Source organism: Cherax quadricarinatus, chromosome 48 (assembly GCF_038502225.1).
Source record: "Cherax quadricarinatus isolate ZL_2023a chromosome 48, ASM3850222v1, whole genome shotgun sequence".
In the NCBI taxonomy this organism is placed as follows: Eukaryota; Metazoa; Arthropoda; class Malacostraca; order Decapoda; family Parastacidae; genus Cherax; species Cherax quadricarinatus.
This window is the reverse complement of record NC_091339.1, coordinates 27,572,545-27,592,782: the sequence shown is the minus strand read 5'-3', so window position 1 is coordinate 27,592,782 and position 20,238 is coordinate 27,572,545. Positions and strand designations below refer to the sequence as shown.

At 40.8% G+C, this 20,238-nt stretch overlaps 1 protein-coding gene across 1 annotated transcript in view; it reads right to left on the bottom strand.

Annotated features, from left to right (window-relative positions):
* The window catches only part of Chsy (Chondroitin sulfate synthase), a 96,603-nt gene that overhangs the window by 25,496 nt on the left and 50,869 nt on the right, over nucleotides 1-20,238 (bottom strand). Inside the window, exons 3-5 of the mRNA XM_053787178.2 lie at nucleotides 14,938-15,078; nucleotides 10,012-10,144; nucleotides 2,314-2,491 (exon numbers count right to left, since the gene is read on the bottom strand). Coding sequence (XP_053643153.2) covers nucleotides 2,314-2,491; nucleotides 10,012-10,144; nucleotides 14,938-15,078 — 452 coding nt within the window. The remainder of the gene's footprint in view (nucleotides 1-2,313; nucleotides 2,492-10,011; nucleotides 10,145-14,937; nucleotides 15,079-20,238) is intronic.

Genomic DNA, 20,238 nt, shown 5'->3' with positions numbered 1-20,238 from the left:
AAGAAGTAAATGTTTTCAGATACTTGGGAGTTGACGTGTCGGCTGATGGATTTATGAAGGATGAGGTTAATCATAGAACTGATGAGGGAAAAAGGTGAGTGGTGCATTGAGGTATATGTGGAGTCAAAAAACGTTATCTATGGAGGCAAAGAAGGGAATGTATGAAAGTATAGTAGTACCAACACTCTTATATGGGTGTGAAGCTTGGGTGGTAAATGCAGCAGCGAGGAGACGGTTGGAGGCAGTGGAGATGTCCTGTCTAAGGGCAATGTGTAGTGTAAATATTATGCAGAAAATTCAGAGTGCAGAAATTAGGAAAAGGTGTGGAGTTAATAAAAGTATTAGTCAGAGGGCAGAAGAGGGGTTGTTGAGGTGGTTTGGTCATTTAGAGAGAATGGATCAAAGTAGAATGACATGGAAAGCATATAAATCTATAGGGACAGGAAGGCGAGGTAGGGGTCGTCCTCGAAAGGGTTGGAGAGAGGGGGTAAAGGAGGTTTTGTGGGCAAGGGGCTTGGACTTCCAACAAGCGTGCGTGAGCGTGTTAGATAGGAGTGAATGGAGACGATTGGTACTTGGGACCTGACGATCTGTTGGAGTGTGAGCAGGGTAATATTTAGTGAAGGGATTCAGGGAAACCGGTTATTTTCATATAGTCGGACTTGAGTCCTGGAAATGGGAAGTACAATGCCTGCACTTTAAAGGAGGGGTTTGGGATATTGGCAGTTTGGAGGGATATGTTGTGTATCTTTATACGTATATGCTTCTAAACTGTTGTATTCTGAGCACCTCTGCAAAAACAGTGATTATGTGTGAGTGTGGTGAAAGTGTTGAATGATGATGAAAGCATTTTCTTTTTGGGGATTTTCTTTCTTTTTTGGGTCACCCTGCCTCGGTGGGAGACGGCCAACTTCTTGAAGAAAAAAAAAAAAAAAAAAACATGTATGTGTAGTGTGACCTAAGTGTAAGTAGAAGTAGCAAGACATACCTGAAATCTTGCATGTTTATGAGACAGAAAAGAGGACACCAGCAATCCTACCATCATGTAGAACAATTACAGGCTTTCGTTTTACACTCACTTGGCAGGACGGTAGTACCTCCCTGGGCAGTTGCTGTCTACCAACCTACTACCTAGGGTCAGGCATATATATTATATAAATACTGTGTGTAATCACAAGGATGATTTATTAGTGAAGGTCAAATTTGAAGCCACTCTTTATCACCAATGCCAGGAATGAATATATGTTCAGAGATCTTACATACATATATTTACCTAACAATAAATAAAAACATGATTTTTCTACAAGATCACTCCAGTCATTATACTCCATCCAGTATCCTACTGAACTTTCCAGCTAATAAATACTAAAGTTAAACATATTCTTTAAGAATAATGCAAGATATTCTTATCTCTTCCTTACATTTTACAAAATAAATATAGACATAAGGCCTGACCTGGTCACTGACTGGGCTGTGGGGGCGATGACCCCCAAAACTCTCTCCAGGTATAAGGACTGTCTCGAAGGATACTGGATTACAGTATTCCAATTATTACTGAATTTTTTAGTTTTTTACTCTGGAAGTAATATAGAGAGATGCACAAGAACATTATGTAGGACTATAGGTGACTATGGCACACACTTATGAAGAGGATGTTATGAAACCATGAATGGCAAAACTTAAATAGATTAACATGAAACACTCAGTGTTTGTCAATCCACACAAGTAGTGGAGTTCTGATCCTCCATCCTCTACTAAGAAGTCTGACAAGCCACTCTTGCATCTAAGCTCAGGATAAAAGACAGGAAACATGTAGAGGTGTCCACTCCTATAAGGTAAGAAAAAAGCAAAAAAATGTGACATGGAAAGATAATGAAATACATACAGTACTTTATAGTTACAAAAACTGTGCTTAAGTGTTAACTTCTGGCTGTCTAGATGTGGTAGCACTGAAGTTCACTGATAGCCACATCTACATAAGTAACATGAAGCCTTGTACTTACATGTGCAAGAAAAAATCAAACGTCATGCAAAGAATAAAAGAGAGAAACCAATGACCAGAAGGGTAGAACTAAGGATATAATGCTCTGCTTACCTTTAGGGTTCAGCCCTGCAAAATATTTATGCAACATTAAATATGTTCATTGTCTAAATCATTTCACTTTTTAGTTATGCTATATTCAACAAGAGATTACAAATATATATAACGTACTACAATTTATAAATTAAAAGTATATAAAAAATTTATTTTACATGCAACTTTCAACTACAAACCTTGAACTATGATGAAATTATTACTAAAAAGATAATTACCTGTTAATTATTTCCATGACATCTCGTATTACATCAGCCAATCCCTCAGTCATACCAGAAGTGGGCTTGTGGCGAGGATTGGCACTACCTGGCTGGAATGCTGCCTTGCTCACAAAGTCCCAATACAATACTTCCTCTTCAGAGTCAGCTACCCATTTCTGTAGAGTCACATCAGTGCCTAGTTACAAAAAATAGGATGTCAACAACACCCCAACAATTAACTGAAGAAAAACCAATTAAAAAACATAAAGTAAAGAGAGTGGTGAGAGAGTGCAAAAGGAGAGCAGATGATAGAGTGGGAGAGGCACTGTCAAGAAATTTTAATGAAAATAAGAAAAAATTTTGGAGTGAGTTAAACAAGTTAAGAAACCCTAGGGAAAGTATGGATTTGTCAGTTAAAAACAGAGTAGGGGAGTTAGTAGATGGGGAGATGGAGGTATTAGGTAGATGGCGAGAATATTCTGAGGAACTTTTAAATGTTAAGGAAGAAACAGAGGCAGTAATTTCATGCACTGGTCAGGGAGGTATACCATCTTTTAGGAGTGAAAAAGAGCAGAATGTAAGTGTGGGGAGGTACGTGAGGCATTACATAAAATGAAAGGGGGTAAAGCAGCTGGAACTGATGGGATCATGACAGAAATGTTAAAAGCAGGGGGGATGTTATATAGTGTTGGAGTGGTTGGTACTTCTGTTTAATAAATGTATGAAAGAGGGGAAGGTATCTAGGGATTCGCAGAGAGCATGTATAGTCCCTTTATATAAAGGGAAAGGGGACAAAAGAGACTGTAAAAATTATAGAGGAATAAGTTTACTGAGTATACAAGGAAAAGTGTACGGTAGGGTTATAATTGAAAGAATTAGAGGTAAGACAGAATGTAGGATTGCGGATGAGCAAGGAGGTTTCAGAGTGGGTAGGGGATGTGTAGATCAAGTGTTTACATTGAAGCATATATGTGAACAGTATTTAGATAAAGGTAGGGAAGTTTTTATTGCATTTATGGATTTAGAAAAGGCATATGATAGAGTGGATAGAGGAGCAATGTGGCAGATGTTGCAAGTATATGGAATAGGTGGTAAGTTATTAAATGCTGTAAAGAGTTTTTATGAGGATAGTGAGGCTCAGGTTAGGGTGTGTAGAAGAGAGGGAGACTACTTCCCGGTAAAAGTAGGTCTTAGACAGGGATGTGTAATGTCACCATGGTTGTTTAATATATTTATAGATGGGGTTGTAAAGGAAGTAAATGCTAGGGTGTTCGGGAGAGGGGTGGGATTAAATTTTGGGGAATCAAATTCAAAATGGGAATTGACACAGTTACTTTTTGCTGATGATACTGTGCTTATGGGAGATTCTAAAGAAAAATTGCAAAGGTTAGTGGATGAGTTTGGGAAGGTGTGTAAAGGTAGAAAGTGAAACATAGAATGTGTGTAAAGGTTGAAAGTGAACATAGAAAAGAGTAAGGTGATGAGGGTGTCAAATGATTTAGATAAAGAAAAATTGGATATCAAATTGGGGAGGAGGAGTATGGAAGAAGTGAATGTTTTCAGATACTTGGGAGTTGACGTGTCGGCGGATGGATTTATGAAGGATGAGGTTAATCATAGAATTGATGAGGGAAAAAAGGTGAGTGGTGCGTTGAGGTATATGTGGAGTCAAAAAACGTTATCTATGGAAGCAAAGAAGGGAATGTATGAAAGTATAGTAGTACCAACACTCTTATATGGGTGTGAAGCTTGGGTGGTAAATGCAGCAGCGAGGAGACGGTTGGAGGCAGTGGAGATGTCCTGTCTAAGGGCAATGTGTGGTGTAAATATTATGCAGAAAATTCGGAGTGTGGAAATTAGGAAAAGGTGTGGAGTTAATAAAAGTATTAGTCAGAGGGCAGAAGAGGGGTTGTTGAGGTGGTTTGGTCATTTAGAGAGAATGGATCAAAGTAGAATGACATGGAAAGCACATAAATCTATAGGGGAAGGAAGGCGAGGTAGGGGTCGTCCTCGAAAGGGTTGGAGAGAGGGGGTAAAGGAGGTTTTGTGGGCAAGGGGCCTGGACTTCCAGCAAGCGTGCGTGAGCGTGTTAGATAGGAGTGAATGGAGACGAATGGTACTTGGGACCTGACGATCTGTTGGAGTGTGAGCAGGGTAATATTTAGTGAAGGGATTCAGGGAAACCGGTTATTTTCATATAGTCGGACTTGAGTCCTGGAAATGGGAAGTACACTGTACAATGCCTGCACTTTAAAGGAGGGGTTTGGGATATTGGCAGTTTGGAGGGATATGTTGTACTCACCTAATTGTGGTTGCAGGGGTCGAGACTCAGCTCCTGGCCCCGCCTCTTCACTGATCGCTACTGGATCCTCTCTCTCTCTGCTTCCTGAGCTTTGTCATACCTCTTCTTAAAACTATGTATGGTTCCTGCCTCCACTACTTCACTTGCTAGGCTATTCCACTTGCTGACAACTCTATGACTGAAGAAATACTTCCTAACGTCCCTGTGACTCGTCTGAGTCTTCAGCTTCCAGTTGTGACCCCTTGTCCCTGTGTCCCCTCTCTGGAACATCCTATCTCTGTCCACCTTGTCTATTCCCCGCAGTATCTTGTATGTCGTTATCATGTCTCCCCTGACCCTTCTGTCCTCCAGTGTCGTCAGTCCGATTTCCCTTAACCTTTCCTCGTACGACATTCCCTTGAGCTTTGGGACTAGCCTTGTTGCAAACCTTTGTACTTTCTCTAACTTCTTGACGTGCTTGACCAGGTGTGGGTTCCAGACTGGTGCTGCATACTCCAGTATGGGCCTAACATACACAGTGTACAGTGTCTTGAACGATTCCTTATTAAGGTATCGGAACGCTATTCTCAGGTTTGCCAGGCGCCCGTATGCTGCAGCGGTTATTTGGTTGATGTGTGCCTCCGGTGATGTGCTCGGTGTTATGGTCACCCCAAGGTCTTTCTCCCTGAGTGAGGTCTGTAGTCTTTGTCCACCTAGCCTATACTCTGTCTGCGGTCTTCTTTGCCCCTCCCCAATCTTCATGACTTTGCATTTGGCTGGATTGAATTCGAGAAGCCAGTTACTGGACCACATGTCCAGCCTCTCCAGGTCTCTTTGCAGTCCTGCCTCATCCTCGTCCGATTTAATTCTTCTCATCAACTTCACGTCATCTGCGAACAGGGACACTTCAGAGTCTATTCCTTCCATCATGTCGTTCACATATATCAAAAATAGCACTGGTCCTAGAACTGACCCCTGTGGGACCCCGCTCGTAACAGGCGCCCACTGTGATACCTCTTCACGTACCATGACTCGTTGCTGCCTCCCTGTCAGGTATTCCCTTATCCATTGCAGTGCCCTTCCTTTCACGTGTGCCTGATCCTCCAGCTTCTGCACTAATCTCTTGTGGGGAACTGTGTCAAAGGCCTTCCTGCAGTCTAGGAAAACGCAATCTACCCAACCCTCTCTCTCGTGTCTTACTTCTGTTACCTTGTCATAAAACTCCAGGAGGTTTGTGATACAAGATTTGCCTTCCATGAACCCATGCTGGTTTTCATTTATAATCTTGTTCCTTTCCAGGTGTTCGACCACTCTCCTCCTGATAATCTTCTCCATGACTTTGCACACGATACATGTCAGAGACACAGGTCTGTAGTTTAGTGCCTCGTTTCTGTTTCCTTTCTTAAATATGGGGACTACATTAGCTGTCTTCCATTTCTCAGGTAGTTGCCCAGTTTCAAGGGATGTGTTGAAGATTGTGGTTAGAGGCACACACAGCATCTCTGCTCCTTCTCTAAGGACCCATGGGGAGATGTTGTCCGGTCCCATCGCCTTTGAGGTGTCAAGGTCACTTAAGAGCTTCTTCACCTCCTCCTCAGTTGTTCGTATGTCATCCAACACTTGTTGGTATATTCCCTCTTGATGTTCCCTTCTGTTCTGTCTTCCCACAGCCCTTCCTGTCTCTACTGTAAAAACTTCCTTAAATCTTCTGTTCAGCTCCTCACATACCTCCTGATCATTTCTTGTGAGTTCTCCACCTTCTGTCCTTAATCTGATCACCTGGTCTTTGACTGTTGTCTTCCTCCTGATGTGGCTATACAACAGTTTCGGGTCAGTCTTGATTCTCGATGCTATGTCATTTTCATACTGTTGCTGGGCCTCCCTCCTTACCTGTGCGTACTCATTCCTGGCTCTGCGACTGATCTCCCTATTTTCGTGTGTTCTCTGCCTTCTGTACTTTTTCCATTCTCTATTGCACTTTGTTTTTGCCTCCTTACACCGTCGGGTGAACCAGGGGCTTGTTCTGGTCTTCCCGTTGTTACTGTTGCCCTTGGGAATGAACCTTTCCACTGCCTCCTTGCATTTTGTTGCTACATATTCCATCATTTCATTTACTGGCTTTCCTGCCAGTTCTCTGTCCCACTGGACCTCCCGCAGGAAGTTCTTCAACCCTATGTAGTCCCCTCTTTTATAGTCAGGTTTTTCCCATTCTACTCCTGTTATTCTCTCCACTTGCAGCTCTACTATGTATTCAAAGCACAGAACCACGTGGTCGCTAGCTCCTAGGGGACTCTCATACTTGATGTCCTCAATGTCTGAGCTGCCCAGGGTGAACACAAGGTCCAATCTTGCTGGTTCATCCTCCCCTCTCACTCTGGTTGTGTCCTTAACATGTTGGTGCATGAGGTTTTCCAGCACCACGTCCAACATCCTGGCTCTCCATGTTTCGGGACCCCCATGTGGCTCCAGGTTTTCCCAGTCAATCTCCCTGTGGTTGAAATCCCCCATAACCAGCAACTTTGTTCTGCTGGAGTGAGCTCTTCTTGCCACCTCAGCAAGTGTGTCCACCATTGCTCTGTTGCTCTCTTCATATTCCTCTCTTGGCCTCCTGCAGTTCTGTGGTGGATTATACATCACTGCAATGACCACTTTGTGTTCCCCTGACTGAAGTGTACCTGCTATGTAGTCTCTTTCTCCCGTCTCATTTATTCCTTCCATTTTCTCGAATTTCCATCTGTTTTTTACGAGCAGAGCAACCCCACCTCCCCCCCTGTATCTTTATGTGTGTATGCTTCTAAACTGTTGTATTCTGAGCACCTCTGCAAAAACAGTGATAATGTGCGAGTGTGGTGAAAGTGTTGAATGATGATGAAAGTATTTTCTTTTAGGGGATTTTGTTTCTTTTTTGGGTCACCCTGCCTCGGTGGGAGACGGCCGACTTGTTGAAAAAAAAAAAAAAAAATGGGTAGATGACAGTATAATCCAACAAATGGTAAATCAAAGACAGTATGTTGAAAGAGCCTTTATTTTACAATATTTCACCCAAGTGCTTGATAAACAAGTGCTGTGAGTGAAATATTATGAAATAAAGATTTTCCCTGCTTAAACCTTCGATTTAGAGGGGTAATAGGGGTTATTGGGTGGCCAGTAATGGTGACCATGCTAGCTAGAGATAAGACTGTTGTGCAGCAATCATAACAATAGCAAAACATTTTGCAACAAAAAGACTTAACCTGTTGTTTCCAAAATAAGTTAACACAACAGATTTTATCCTGTTTTTCCCAAGTCTGCTAAATCAAAGATTTACTGTACCACCTAGAAATTATATAAAAAAGCGGTGGCTGGGTTTTATAAATTAAACTGGCAACAAGGGGAGAGGCAGCATTCTCTATAGTAATAAATGAATAACAGTTGAGAGTTTAGTAAACTCTAAGCATATACAGTGGATCCCCGGTTTACGATCAGCTCCCAATGCGACCAATTATGTAAGTGTATTTATGTAAGTGCATTTGTACGTGTATGTTTGGGGGTCTGAAATGAACTAATCTAATTCGCAATATTCCTTATGGGAACAAATTCGTTCAGTAATGGCACCTGAACATACTTCTGGAATGAAATAATATCGTAAACCGGGGGTCCACTGTATTATACAGTGGACCCCCGGTTAACGATATTTTTTCACTCCAGAAGTATGTTCAGGTGCCAGTACTGACCGAATTTGTTCCCATAAGAAATATTGTGAAGTAGATTAGTCCATTTCAGACCCCCAAACATACACGTACAAACGCACTTACATAAATACACTTACATAATTGGTCACATTCGGAGGTAATCGTTATGCGGGGGTCCACTGTAGTACTTGAAAGTTTCCCCTTTTTTCCCCCCTCTAACACACTAACATTAACTTTACCTCCCTCACTACCATGTATTGTATATGAAACACATGCTATATTCTTCCCTGTCAAAAGCCACTTCTGAATCTATTGAGTCAATTAACAGTTCTTTTCCATTACCTAAACATTTTTACTTTCTTTTGTCTTCCTTATTATTTTTGTACAAAGAAACTACATATGTTCTCTGAAATTCCTTGGTCTTATATACATAATGAAAGCAGTACTTATTCAAACATCAGCTCACCATTTTACACATTGGATGAATGAACCAATATTCATCATTTAATCATTTCATACACATAGTGAATGATTCGACATTACATTATATCACTATTTCATACACAATGAAAGAATGAACCAACATTCATCCCTGAATCACTATTGGTTATTTCATAAACATGTTAAATAAATGAATGCACTAATCATTCTAATATTTAATCCATTTCACACTCACACTGAACAAATGTACTAACATTCCAACACTACTCCTGCCCATTTTCAGCATCTGTCTCAATTCTCATCCACCCTTGCAACTTTTCCCACTTTCAACTTTCTTTTCTAATTCATTGATTTCTTTCCAAACTGACATTTCTGCACCTAGGAAAAAAAAGATACAAGTAGATTGGAATGACTTATGAAATGTTCTGAAAGTTGCTGGTGTAAGAGCGGTGCTGGTAGTTGCAATAAAATGAACAGTAATTGTGTACTGGAAATACATTATTAATACATTCATAAGGAGACAAGCATAGAACTCATACAGCACCTAAAAAATGGGAGGTAATGGCAACTAGGTTTGATCTGAGGAAGGGGAAGGTAGTTACAAATTCCTAGAAGAACCTTTTCACCAGCATCTCAGCATCCAACTAGAAAGGTATTGGAAATAAAGGGTGTGTAAGTATGAAGAAAAGATTAAGCGAATGTATTGTAAGATGGGTTAAACTAAGACAAGATTCAACACCTTGTTAAGGTTAGGAAAGGAGAAGCATTGCTAGTGATGTGAAGGAGAACTACAAGACAGCATCCAGCACCATTTCCAATGGTGTGTACCATTTCCAACCCTCAACATTGAAACTAAAAATTGGCTTTAATAATAACAGCCAAATCTAAAATTTAAGCTATTGAAATTAGCCAGAACTTCACTGTAGACTATTTCGTGTTTCTTTGCATTTTTTTTTTTGTATTATTTGTATAAGTAAGTCACCATGGGCCCTACAACAATTAGTGATAACAGCCAACCAAACAGAAAATTGGTTGGGAAGAACTCATTCAAGACTGAAACGGAGTAGCACTTGAACAGCCTTCTGGAAAGGTCATATACCGAGGTTTCACTGTAATTAAATAATTTACAAATTCTTTTACCAAACAAGATTATACTATTTTACTACTACATACACTTTACTAACACAGTTTCGTAGTTATAAGACGAACTAATTGTCACAGTATTAATACTGCAAAAAACTTCAATTATTACATGTACTGTAGAATAATTAAGTGTTAAATTACACATCTTATCTTATACATTAATTATGACAGTAATATTACCCAAATGGTTAAGGTAGATGCCAGAGGATGGGTTGTCAAGGTGTGGCACTGGGAGTCCTGCCTCTTCACTTGTTTTTGTCAGTTCACGCACAAAATGTACTAACTCAGCCTCACTTGATCTTATGTTTAAACCCTGTGAGGGGGAGAAAAGTAGAAGTTCCTTGAATAAACAGGAAAAGCAATGAATACCAACTACCAAAAAACAAGTCTGGCCAACTGGTTTTCTAACATATGTTAAGTCTCATGGACCACATGTCACTGTTTTTTCCAACCCAACACTCACATATGCCTACTGCATGTGCAAGCCCCTAACTCTAAATACCTCTTTCACATCCTCCTTTCAACCCTTCTGATGCCCCTACACTTCCTTCCTTCATCCATCTCAGGCTTATACAATTTTATCAACCAATCTTGTTCCATTTGACTCACGAAATCGTAATGACACGATTGCAAACAAACCATATTACGGGTGGGGTTCGAATCCGCAGTCAGAGAGTCTCAAAACTCCAGACCGTTGCATTAGCCAGTTGGATGAATCTTACTGAAGCTAGCTGGCCCAGTGGCTAATGCGACGGTCTGGAGTTTTGAGACTCCCTGTCCGTGGGTTCAAACACCACCCATGGTATGGCTTGTTCCATTCTTTGTACATGACTAAACCACAACTCTTGCAAACTCTTGAATTAAACCCATCTTCTAATGTCTTCACTACTTATTCAGGAGTGAAGACATTTACACTATAAACTGATCTTGGGCAATACATTTTCTCCGTCTCCAACCTCCATAGCACCTTGCCATCCGCAAACAGCAACTGTAACAGCTGAAGTTTAAAAATACTCATTATATTTCAAGGTAGTAGGTAGTAGGTTGGTAGACAGCAACCACCCAGGGAAGTACTACCGTCCTGCCAGATGACTGTGAAACAGAAACCTGTAACTGTTTTGCATGATGGTAGGATTGCTGGTTTCTTTTTCTGTCTCATAAACAAGCTAGATAACAGGGATATCTTGCTACTCCTACTTACACTTTGGTCACACTTCACAGACATGCACATGCATATATATATATACAGACATCTAGGTTTTTCTCCTTTTTCTAAATAGCTCTTGTTCTTCTTTATTTCTTCTATTGTCCATGGGGAAGTGGAAAAGAATCTTTCCTCCGTAAGCCATGCGTGTCGTATGAGGCGACTAAAATGCCGGGAGCAATGGGCTAGTAACCCCTTCTCCTGAAGACATTTACTAAAAAAGAGAAGAAGAAAAACTTTATAAAACTGGGATACTTGAATATGCGTGGATGTAGTGCGAATGACAAGAAACAGATGATTGCTGATGTTATGAATGAAAAGAAGTTGGATGTCCTGGCCCTAAGCAAAACAAAGCTGAAGGGGGTAGGAGAGTTTTGGTGGGGGGAAATATATGGGATTAAATCTGGAGTATCTGAGAGAGTTAGAGCAAAGGAAGGGGTAGCAGTAATGTTGAATGATCAGTTATGGAAGGAGAAAAGAGAATATGAATGTGTAAATTCAAGAATTATGTGGATTAAAGTAAAGGTTGGATGCGAAAAGTGCGTCATAATAAGCGTGTATGCACCTGGAGAAGAGAGGAATGTAGAGGAGAGAGAGAGATTTTGGGAGATGTTAAGTAAATGTATAGGAGCCTTTGAACCAAGTGAGAGAGTAATTGTGGTAGGGGACCTGAATACTAAAGTAAGAGAAACTTTTAGAGAGGGTGTGGTAGGTAAGTTTGGGGTGCCAGGTGTAAATGATAATGGGAGCCCTTTGACTGAACTTTGTATAGAAAGGGGTTTAGTTATAGGTAATACATATTTTAAGAAAAAGAGGATAAATAAGTATACAAGATATGATGTAGGGCGAAATGACAGTAGTTTGTTGGATTATGTATTGGTAGATAAAAGACTGTTGAATAGACTTCAGGATGTACATGTTTATAGAGAGGCCACAGATATATCAGATCACTTTCTAGTTGTAGCTACACTGAGAGTAAAAGGTAGGTGGGAAACAAGGAGAACAGAAGCATCAGGGAAGAGAGAGGTGAAGATTTATAAACTAAAAGAGGAGGCAGTAGGGTAAGATATAAACAGCTATTGGAGGATAGATGGGCTAATGAGAGCATAGGCAATGGGGTCGAAGAGGTAAGGGGTAGGTTTAAAAATGTAGTGTTAGAGTGTTCAGCAGAAGTTTGTGGTTACAGGAAAGTGGGTGCAGGAGGGAAGAGGAGCGATTGGTGGAATGATGATGTAAAGAGAGTAGTAAGGGAGAAAAAGTTAACATATGAGAAGTTTTTACAAAGTAGAAGTGATGCAAGGAGGGAAGAGTATATGGAGAAAAAGAGAGAGGTTAAGAGAGTGGTGAAGCAATGTAAAAAGAGAGCAAATGAGAGAGTGGGTGAGATGTTATCAACAAATTTTGTTGAAAATAAGAAAAAGTTTTGGAGTGAGATTAACAAGTTAAGGAAGCCTAGAGAACAAATGGATTTGTCAGTTAAAAATAGGAGAGATGTTAAATGGAGAGTTAGAGGTATTGGGAAGATGGAGGGAATATTTTAAGGAATTGTTAAATGTTGATGAAGATAGGGAAGCTGTGATTTCGTGCAAGGAGGAATAACATCTTGTAGGAGTGAGGAAGAGCCAGTTGTGAGTGTGGGGGAAGTTCGTGAGGCAGTAGGTAAAATGAGAGGGGGTAAGGCAGCCGGGATTGATGGGATAAAGATAGAAATGTTAAAAGCAGGTGGGGATATAGTTTTGGAGTGGTTGGTGCAATTATTTAATAAATGTATGGAAGAGGGTAAGGTACCTAGGGATTGGCAGAGAGCATGCATAGTTCCTTTGTATAAAGGCAAAGGGGACAAAAGAGAGTGCAAAAATTATAGGGGGATAAGTCTGTTGAGTATACCTGGTAAAGTGTATGGTAGAGTTATTATTGAAAGAATTAAGAGTAAGACGGAGAATAGGATAGCAGATGAACAAGGAGGCTTTAGGAAAGGTAGGGGGTGTGTGGACCAGGTGTTTACAGTGAAACATATAAGTGAACAGTATTTAGATAAGGCTAAAGAGGTCTTTGTGGCATTTATGGATTTGGAAAAGGCGTATGACAGGGTGGATAGGGGGGCAATGTGGCAGATGTTGCAGGTGTATGGTGTAGGAGGTAGGTTACTGAAAGCAGTGAAGAGTTTTTACGAGGATAGTGAGGCTCAAGTTAGAGTATGTAGGAAAGAGGGAAATTATTTCCCATTAAAAGTAGGCCTTAGACAAGGATGTGTGATGTCACCGTGGTTATTTAATATATTTATAGATGGGGTTGTGAAAGAAGTAAATGCGAGGGTCTTGGCAAGAGGCGTGGAGTTAAAAGATAAAGAATCACACATAAAGTGGGAGTTGTCACAGTTGCTCTTTGCTGATGACACTGTGCTCTTGGGAGATTCTGAAGAGAAATTGCAGAGATTGGTGGATGAATTTGGTAGGGTGTGCAAAAGAAGAAAATTAAAAGTGAATACAGGAAAGAGTAAGGTTATGAGGATAACAAAAAGATTAGGTGATGAAAGATTGGATATCAGATTGGAGGGAGAGAGTATGGAGGAGGTGAATGTATTCAGATATTTGGGAGTGGACGTGTCAGCGGATGGGTCTATGAAAGATGAGGTGAATCATAGAATTGATGAGGAGAAAAGGGTGAGTGGTGCACTTAGGAGTCTGTGGAGACATAGAACTTTGTCCTTGGAGGCAAAGAGGGGAATGTATGAGAGTATAGTTTTACCAACGCTCTTATATGGGTGTGAAGCATGGGTGATGAATGTTGCAGCGAGGAGAAGGCTGGAGGCAGTGGAGATGTCATGTCTGAGGGCAATGTGTGGTGTGAATATAATGCAGAGAATTCGTAGTTTGGAAGTTAGGAGGAGGTGCGGGATTACCAAAACTGTTGTCCAGAGGGCTGAGGAAGGGTTGTTGAGGTGGTTCGGACATGTAGAGAGAATGGAGCGAAACAGAGTGACTTCAAGAGTGTATCAGTCTGTAGTGGAAGGAAGGCGGGGTAGGAAAGGTTGGAGGGAGGGGGTAAAGGAGGTTTTGTGTGCGAGGGGCTTGGACTTCCAGCAGGCATGCGTGAGCGTGTTTGATAGGAGTGAATGGAGACAAATGGTTTTTAATACTTGACGTGCTGTTGGAGTGTGAGCAAAGTAACATTTATGAAGGGGTTCAGGGAAACCGGCAGGGCGGACTTGAGTCCTGGAGATGGGAAGTACAGTGCCTGCACTCTGAAGGAGGGGTGTTAAAGTTGCAGTTTAAAAACTGCAGTGTAAAGCACCCTTCTGGCAAGACAGTGATGGAGTTAATGATGGTGAAAGTTTTTCTTTTTCGGGCCACCCTGCCTTGGTGGGAATCAGCCAGTGTGATAATAAAAATAATATAAAATAATTTCAAGGCCACATTTCTCCCAAAAATACAAATCTTCACTTCTATTACCATTACAATTCTATTAACAAACAATCTTGGTGACATTACATATCTTTGTTTGAGTCCCACCCTTATTGGAAATCATTTCCTTTTATTACCTACACACTTTAACCAGTAAATTCAAGGTAATATCATATTAATTCAAGTTTATATATCAATCAATTAACAAGATAAAATAAATTAAAACCAATTATTGTATGTATAAGAAAATTTGTGAAATGAGGTCAGTACTCTAGGATGAAAAGATACACACACTACACATTATCAGTTCATGGAGAGACTGACAGTCATTTGTAGAAGAGATAACCTACCAGCCTATAAGCAATACTTTATAAGAATAATAGAGCATGGGGTGTATGCCAAAACAATATGGTATATTTAATGAAGACAGTGGAACATGTTATAAAGTACAACAAGAAAGTATGTGGTATCCACCAAGACAGTGTGGGATATACTGACCTGAATGTAAGAATGGAGTCGATATAGGTGAGTGTGGTTTTTAATGGGGTGGAGGGTGATCGCTCGGTGCACCTCCCGTTGTTTGAGTGGACCTGTAAAAGCTTCTGTGCCACTGCTGTTGTGATACAAAATACTTTGCATCTGCAAACAAAAAATTTGAAAAATACAGTGGCTGCCATGAAGATACGTATTTACAAATGGAATAAATTAAATAAATAATTATATACAGGCTGCAGGCCTGGTCCAGCAACTGGCTCCTGGAGTTCAACCCCACCAAGTGCAAAGTCATGAATCACAAAATCATAATGACACGATTGCAAACAAACCATACCTCGGGCGGGGATAGAACCCGCGATCAGAGAGTCTCAAAACTCCAAACCGTCGTGTTAGCCACTGGGCCAGCTAGCAAAGAAGACCACAAACGGAGTACAATCTAGGGGGTTAAAGACTACAAACCTCACTCAATGAAAAGGATCTCGGAGTGTTTATAATACCGAGCACATCTGAGTCGCACATCAACGAAATAACTGCTGCAGCATATGGGCGACTGGCGAACCTAAGAATAGCATTCCAGTATCTCAGTAAGGAGTCGTCCCGGACACTGTACAGCGTGTACGTCAGGCCTATACTGGACTTTGTAGCTACAGTTTGGAACCCACACCTGACCAAGCACGTCAGGAAACTAGAGAAAGTGCAAAGGTTTGCAACGAGACTAGTCCCGGAGCTAAGGGCCATATCCTGCGGAGAGAGGTTAAAACTCGACCTGACGACACTGGAGGACAGGGGGGACATGATAACAACATATAAAATACTGAGAGGAATCGACAAGGTGGACAGAGACAGGATGTTCCAGAGATGGGACACAGCAGCAAGGGGACACAATTGGAAGTTGAAGACTCAAATGAGCCACAGGGATGTTAGGAAGTATTTCTTCAGTCACGAAGTTGTCAGGAAGTGGTATAGTCTGGACAGTGAGGTAGTGGAGGCAGGTACCATACATAGCTTTAAGAAGAGGTACGATAAAGCTCATGGAGCAGGGAGAGTAGACCTAGTAGTAACCAGTGAAGAGGCGAGGCCAGGAGCTATGAATCGACCCTTGTAACCACAATTAGGCGAGTACGCACAAAGGAACAAGAAGAAGCAAGAGAAAAACACTTCATACGTAAAACACAAGTGATACCTCAATCAGTGAGGCCTACTGGTCCCCAATTTCAATAATAGTAAGTTTATTCTGGTATACACAAATACAGTTACATAGAATTATCATACATAGCAGCATATGTGTAGAGAACCTAGGATAACCCAAAAAAGTCAGACAGTGACTTATTTCCATTGGGGTCCTTTGACCCCAACAACCAAAATGCTTCCGAGTTCAGAGTAGCAATTTCCAACTAATATTAGGTCAATGATAACTGATAATGAATATCGTGGTTAAAATTGTTTGTTAGCTCTACTTTTCAATATACACCTACGTGGCACAACAGGTTCCAACTGGCTTGTGGCAGTGTGTTTCTTACCACACTCACAGTTTCACTGCCCTTCATTATTCCAGCAGTCATAGAAGGTGGTTGTGATGTGCAAGAGGTTCCCACTACGTCAGGAGAGTTGTGATGAATGGTTTGAAAAACCGACAAGTTGAAGATTGAGACACTTATGCAACATATGGGAATCTTGCATATGTTCCATATGTTGCGTAAGTGTCTCAATCTTCAACATCAGGAGAGACTGGCCACCTCGTGAATCACTGGAGCTTGGGATGAAAAATGTTCAACATCCACCTCTCATTGAACCAAACAAAATTTTGCTACCACCACCACTACACAAAACTGAGGCTAATGAAAAAAAAAAACTTTGTAAAAGCTGTGGACAACTCCGGTCAGGGATTCAAGTATTTAACATCAAAATTCCCCTCACTGAGCGACGCTAAGAGAGTCTTCAATATGGTCCTTAGATTCGAGAGCTTCTTAAAGATAGTGACTTTTAATCAGACTTTCATGGGAAGGAGAAAACTGCTTGGGAAGCATTCAAGTTAGTGGCGAAGGGATTTCTCGGAAACAGAAGGGAAGCCACCAGGCCCGGTGGCCTGGTGGCTAAAGCTTCCGCTTCACACACGGAGGGCCCGGGTTCGATTCCCGGCGGGTGGAAACATTTCGACACGTTTCCTTACACCTGTTGTCCTGTTCACCTAGCAGCAAATAGGTACCTGGGTGTTAGTCGACTGGTGTGGGTCGCATCCTGGGGGACAAGATTAAGGACCCCGATGGAAACAAGTTACAGTCCTCGATGACGCACTGACTTTCTTGGGTTATCCTGGGTGGCTAACCCTCCGGGGTTAAAAATCCGAACGAAATCTTATCTTATCAAGGCTTTCAAGAACATGGGATGTAACATGTCACTTAAAATCCACTTTTTTTGGATTCACATTTAGATTTTTCCAGTGAACTGTGGGGCAGTTAGTGACGAACATGGTGAAAGGTTTCACCAAGATATTTCACCCATGGAAAAATGGTACCAGGGTAAATGGGGCACAAGAATGCTTGCTGGACATTGGTAAGTGATGATTTTTCAGCCCATTATAAGCGTCAAGGAAAAAGGCAGGGAGTAGGTACGGAATAGAGTTTAAAACATAGTGACATATTGTACATTATAATAAAATAATCAAATATTACATGTCTCGTATCTTTAAACCTATAGCCAATAAGAATTTTTTCAAGGTTATATTTGGATTCAGGACATGAAAATGCATAAGAATTAGCTAATCTCTTTTAAGAAGTATACAACTTTTCAAGAATAGCTGACCAGTGTAACAGGAAAACTTGTGTATAAGTGATGCTAACTTGGGTTAGTCACAATTGATGGTGAAGGAAGCACCAGGCGTGTTGTACACGGAGTCACGGCGGCTAACTCAGCACTCCCTCTACCTTGTTTGCTGCTTCATCACTCTTCAGCCACCATCACCACCACCAACCACTGTTATCAGTACCAAGCACCACCACCATTATCCTCAACCCACTACTACCATTACTCACCTCACCACCTAGCAACTACCACTATCATTACAATTATACATAAAAAGGGGCTCTCAAGCACCCGTCAGTAATTTACGCCATCCAATGACCTTCATAAGAGTATCTTCGTCAAAAACACTAAAAATGAGTTTTTTTTTTCATTGATGATAAACCAAGACGATACATGTGGCAAATATAATAACGTTTGTAAAGTACTTTCAGGAAATATTTGCCTCGTACAGCGCTCTTGTGAAGTATTAATCTGACTCTTGAAGAATGAAAAAAAAAAAAAAACACAACTTTCTGACAACTCTAAAGACTGAAGTATGCCTTCATCCTCAGAGTTGTCAGGAAGTGTAACAATCTGCAGAGTGAAGTGAAACATAACTTTAAGAGGCACGATAAGGCTCTTGAAGCCAGGTTAGAGTGGACCTAGCAGCTACCAGCGAAGAGGCGGGGCCAGGAGCTGTGGATCGACCCCTGCAACCACATACAGGTGAGTACATACACACACAATAACTTTCCTGCTACTCACTTTAAAATAACTAATAAGCACAACTTCTATTCTTACACAATTACAATTACATTTTTTCTCTCTGCCAATTATGGCTGTCACGCAATCTTACACGTTGACGCCCAGTGCTGTATACACACTACACATATACACACTACACATATACACACATGTCAGCAATTAAGGTATCCAACTGTTTGTCATATTGTATTTAAATACAACTGTGGTAGACTGTCATGTGCACGCGCGTCAGCTCTTCATCTTAGTGTAGCGACGCACAAGTCTCTAGACACGCTACTTTCACGTAATAAACTCAGCTATTTCCGACATTATATCATTAAGAGCCCACCTACTAACTAGTTGTGGTAGCAACACATATGTATACATTACGTGTATATACACTACGTATATACAAACCACGTGTATACACAATAATCGTCTTCGGATTTTGAGAGATGGATTTTATTCCTTAGAAAAATACGAAGTTAAACGCAAAGCCCGTTGGAGTTGTATAGCATTTGGGGGAATGGGAGGTAATTAGGTCTAATTTGTCGAAGGGGGAAAAGTAGCTTAAATTCTTTGGATCAAGAGCCCTTCACCGACATCAAGGTTTCTCTCCCGTCCCCCTTGAAAAGCCTTTGGTCATATGACAAAGGCCTTCCACTGATGCATCCTATGAGGAATTAACTTTTATCACCTGTTAAGTATACTAATTATAACTTTGAATCGTACTACCTAGGATCACACGCCCACCACTTAGGATCCCAGAACAACTCATCATCCCACACATAAAACTAAAACCAGTGTATACAAAAACAAACTGACTTGACTCATCCCACGCTCTCCCATCCACAAGTGTCTGGGAGTCCCACCAAGCGAGGCAGGCACTAATGGACTTCATCTTGCCTCCACGAACTGATACACAAGAAATCCTATGACAAAATCCTCTACTGTTTTTTTTTTCCACTTACTCCCCAAAAAGGACACCTCTCACGTACTAGTACGCCTAGCCTTAATAGATTTTATTCAGATTATAACCAACGAGGGTTAGTATACCAATAAAGTCGAGCACCATGGCTTATTTCCACTTAAACCCCTTTCACACATGCTACGCTATTAGCCTACTAAAACTGTGCCCAGTGTTGTTTGACGGTATCTTCATTGTCTTATTGAACTCATCAGCTCAGGAGACTAATACATTTCATACCTTATATATGAAACAAATCTTGTGCGATGGTGGATCATTCCAACTATGCAATATAATTATAAACATACTATGAATGTGACTACCATACATATTTTTTTCAAATATAAAAGTGTAACCACATAGAGCGGGCGCTCCTTCAATGTAAATATATAAATAGGTTAGCTACATATAGGTGTATTAAATTATTATAAAAACAAGGACATGTTGGTAAGGAGTGAAAGGAGCAATGTAGGTCAGCATCTGCTTTCTTAATCCCTGACAGTGAGGCTGACAGTGTGGCTAGACAGCTCTAGTCTCACCCCCAACAAACTGTCCTAAGGAATACCTGTGCTTTTAAATGACTGCGAACACATAAAAAATAACGTCAGTATTTCTGAACATTGTTCGTTTTCCGACAGTCATAAGTAAAACATAACAATTCTAACAAAGCATTACAAAAAAAAAAAAAACATACCTGACAGTGGGAGATATATTTACTTTAATTGTATATTTATATGAAGCGGTAAAACCGTGTGGGTTATTCAGTACAGTGAGTGGACGAAGTTTGATCATCCGTCTGTCTGCTAATTACA